The following is a 4,325-nucleotide window of genomic DNA, read 5'->3' on the forward strand; positions in this document are numbered from 1 at the left end:
TTCTGAGCCCTAAATTGTGGGATGACCTCGAAATAACGGTGGGCAGGCTAGAAAATTTAATTTGCATGAAACATTTCGAATCACACATGTTCAATATAAGTAGCCATAGTATTTCCATCATGTTTTTGATCAAGTTTTTTAACTACATTGATAATAAAAATGACATTTAACTTGTCATAATTGAAATTTAAGTTTTAATTTCATTCAAAAATGTCATAGTCATTTTAACATTTAAATCCTTCGAGTAATCTTTTCAAGCATTAAATACTAAAAAGTAATTATTTTTCTTCTTTTTGCCACCTTGCCGCTGAAATGATTCTCTTTCCTTAAGCTATAAATATAGGGATTTCTCCTCACTCCTCATAGCAATCAGTACTCAACATTGTTTAGAGTCTTTGAAGCGTTTGTAGTTTCACATGGGTGGTTCTCACTCTCTTCAGTTCTCTGCTCCAACTCTTTCTCATGCACTCTTTTTCTTCTTCCTTTGATTCACCATCATGCCGCCCTGACCAAAGTTCTGCTCTACTCCATTTCAAAAACTCATTTTCCATTACAAAACTTGATCCTTCTGATTTAACTGATCCCTATTCTATGTCTTTTCTTTTCTATCTTAGTTGTGCAGACGATAATAACACCATTCCATACTCCAAGACATCTTCTTGGAAAAATGGTACAAATTGTTGCTTATGGGATGGGGTCTTTTGCAATCCATTAGGTCACGTAATTAATCTCGGCCTTAGTTGTGGATTCCTTCGTGGTAAAATTCTTCCCAACAATAGTCTCTTCCAACTTACCCCTCTTCAAATGCTTGACCTTAGCTTCAATGACTTTCAGAAGTCTCACATACCATCCAACTTTTCACAACTCGTAAGTTTGACGCACTTGCGCATCACTTCTTCTGGCTTTTCTGGTGAAGTTCCAACTCAAATTTCTCATCTACACAAATTGGTTTCTCTTGATCTCATGGATCCTGTAAGTTTTAAACCAAACACTTGGGAGACACTAACAAAAAATGCCACTCATATAGAGGATATTTCGCTGTCAGGTGTGGATATGTCATCAATATCACCAAGTCATATATTCAAGAATATTTCATCTTCTTTGATCTCTCTCAGTTTTGTTGGCAATGGATTGCAAGGCAATTTGGGAGACGAAATCTTCTCTTTTCCACATATTCAGGAGATAAATTTGGATGGTAACGAGAATCTCATAGGCTATCCTCCAAAGTCGAATTGGAGTACTTCCCTCTTGGTTTTAGATCTATCTCCATGCCAATTTAGGGGAGAAATTCCAAAATCCTTTTGGAACCTCAAACAACTTACTTATTTAGAACTCTCTAACAACAATTTTGTTGGTCAAATCTCACCATCACTTTCAAATCTTCAAAGCCTCACTCTTCTAAGTTTATCTTCAAATAATTTTATTGGTCAATTTCCATCTTCAATTTCCAAACTCAAAAATCTCGAGTATGTAGATTTGTCTTATAATGGCTTCCAAAGACATCTTCCAAATAAAATAACTGGATTTCCACTTTTAAAATATTTGTTCTTGCACAATAACCTATTGAATGGAACAATTCCTTCTTGTTGTTTTACTCTACCATCTTTGGAGTGGCTGACTATTTCTTCTAATTAATTCACAGGTCAAATAGGTGAAATATCCTCTCATTCATTGGAATTTCTTGATGTGTCTAATAACAAGTTGTCCGGTCCAATTCCAAGGTCAATTTATTCCCTTGAGAACCTTACATATCTAAACCTTGCTTACAACTTTCTCGTAGGAAGTTTGCAGTTGCACCACTTGTCATTGAAGTACATGCAGTACTTTGACTTGAGTAACAACTCGCTTCAAGCAGAGATTACTTCTTCTATTTGTAATGCTATCTCACTTGAATTTCTAAGCTTGTCCCACAACTACTTCACCAGCACCATTCCACACTGCATTAGTAGCTCACTTGAAATTTTGAACTCGTCTCATAGCAAATTCTCGGGCACCATTCCGCACTACATTGGTAGCTCTAGTGTCGCTCTTTCTGTGATGGATTTGCAAATGAATCAATTTTCTGGCACAATACCTGAATCATTTGAAGCGGGCAACAATTTGATGACCATAAATTTTAATGGCAATCTATTGGGAGGGCCATTTCCTCGATCTTTGATCAATTGCACCAAATTGAAAGTCTTAGATCTTGGTAGAAATGGCATAGAGGATGCTTTTCCCCATTGGCTTCATGTGCTTCAAGAACTACAAATACTTGTTCTTAAAGAGAATAAGTTACATGGTTCGATTTCTAGTTTCAAGGATGAAACCAAGTTTGCCTTCCCAAAGTTGAGAGTTTTGGACCTGTTAAACAATAATTTTAGTGGCCATCTACCTGCAGCATTCTTCAAATCTTTTAAAGCTATGAGACATGCAGAGGAAGGAGAATCTGGCTTGCATTACGTGGGTTATGAAAACAACACCAGAGTACATTATGAAGACTCCATCCAGTTAATCATGAAAGGACATGGCATTCATTTAGAAAAGATCTTGACTGTGTTTACAACAATTGATGTATCCAACAACATGTTCAAAGGAAAAATTCCACAAGTTATTGGAGAGCTTGGTGCTTTGAAGGGACTCAATTTTTCACATAATCAGCTCACTAGTGTAATTCCAAGCGCAATTGGCAATTTGAAGAAGTTGGAATCTTTGGACTTGTCATCAAACAAGCTCATAGGAAAAATTCCTCCAGAATTGGCTAGTCTAGACTCTCTTGGGTACTTGAACCTGTCACAGAATCAGCTTGAAGGATGTATTCCTACAGTCCCTCATTTTGACGCATTCTCAAGTGATTCCTTTAAAGGAAACAATGGCTTGCGTGGATTTCAACTTGACATTCCATGCGTCACTCATGAGAAAAGTCAACCACGACTACCAAGTTCAACTTCTGATGCTGGGTTTTTTGAATTTGGATGGAAACCTATTCTGTTGGGTTATATGTGTGGACTCTCATTTGGAGCATCAATGTTTTGGGTTGTGATTTTCTAGGGAAAACCGCTGTGGATTGCAAGTATGGTGAATGATCTTCTAAAGAAGAGAAGGACAAGGGTTAATAAGCCTCGCACTTAGGAACTTCTTATACCTTCTGCATGTCAAAGTTTTCCTTTTCATTTTGGTTATATCAATGCTCATGTTGGTTTTACTTGTTATTCAAAATCTTGTCATGAGTCAGTTCAGGAAAATCATAATAATGATCTGCTTCGTAAGCTGAAATTGATTGTTCTCCGTTTAATTTTATTGACATATGGACAGCCAAAGTATGAAGACGAGGAAATGATCGAATGACTTGGAAGCAGCACCAATGCAAGCCATCATTCTTCTCCATACAATTGAAATGATAACGAGTGTTTTCTTGTATCCTTTAAAACAATAAAATATTATATTAAAAATCAAATAACTCCTTAATTGATAAAAATATTAATTTGTGATTTATTTGTGATAAATAATATATATTAGCAAATTTTTTATGTATTAAAATTTAACATGACAATTACATATTAATTAATAATATTTCTGTATAATTACTTTTGATCCAATTTAATATTTGTGCGAGCACGTTGTATGTTGGTTTCCAATTCTGACGTATAACTGCTAGCCTTTCAAATAGGAGTTAACAATTTTTACGTTATATTAGCAGTAGCGCCTTCGTGGCTTGCTGCTATTTCTCAGTAATATAGATTATATGCTCAAGTAGTCAAATCTACATCCTTCCATTTCATCCATAAACAGAGTCTGACCCACTTGCAGCAAGCACTGCATCATGTCTTCTATGAGCTATATTGGCAACAAGATGACCAAAATGTCTTCAGCAGTTAAGTGGCATGCAATATCCCAAATTAAAGCATCAACATAAGCCCCTGATATCCAACCACCAACATGAAAATTAAAGTTGCTTCTTGGCCTTCAGCATGACCACTATGAGCTCTTTTTAACTTTCAAGGTTACTGATGTAACGATCTAGTAACGATTAACAAAACTAGTGGAGAGAAATATAATAGAAATACGACAATGGAGTATTAACAATTCAGGAAGTTCACTCTTAAATCTTAAATTATTTTTCAAAAAATATTTGGTATCTTATATTATGAAACCGTGTAAAATAATTTATCAATTATTTAAATCAAAGTGGATTGTTCCATCTGTCAAATTTGAAAAAGCAGACATTTATTCTACTTGTGGGTCCACTCGAATTGCACAGGTGGCCTTTCTCCAATCAAAGCACTAAATCATCATCACACAGCCGTCGTCTAGCCGGGACAGAGCTTCAGTCAAACACGCCCTTC

The 4,325-nt window shown here is 35.8% G+C and overlaps 1 protein-coding gene across 1 annotated transcript; it reads left to right on the plus strand.

Moving 5' to 3' along the window:
* The first annotated feature begins 462 nt into the window (after positions 1-462).
* LOC129286274 (receptor-like protein Cf-9) lies at positions 463-3,030 on the plus strand. The gene is made up of 2 exons (XM_054922270.1): positions 463-1,237; positions 1,643-3,030. Exons 1-2 carry the CDS (start codon positions 463-465, stop codon positions 3,028-3,030), a joined length of 2,163 nt encoding a protein of 720 aa, XP_054778245.1.
* The last annotated feature ends 1,295 nt before the right edge of the window (positions 3,031-4,325 follow it).

This window comes from Prosopis cineraria, unplaced genomic scaffold, assembly GCF_029017545.1.
Source record: "Prosopis cineraria cultivar Desert tree isolate PC_DT_omini unplaced genomic scaffold, ASM2901754v1 PC11, whole genome shotgun sequence".
NCBI classification, from domain to species: domain Eukaryota; kingdom Viridiplantae; phylum Streptophyta; class Magnoliopsida; order Fabales; family Fabaceae; genus Prosopis; species Prosopis cineraria.

What these genes read in the sequence shown, in the direction of transcription:
- LOC129286274 (XM_054922270.1), top strand. Translation starts at nt 463, where the DNA reads ATGCACTCTTTTTCTTCTTCCTTTGATTCACCATCATGCCGCCCTGAC. An exon ending in TCCTCCAAAGTCGAATTGGA is followed by an intron (nt 1,238 to 1,642) that starts GTACTTCCCTCT and finishes ATTAATTCACAG; the next exon opens with GTCAAATAGGTGAAATATCC.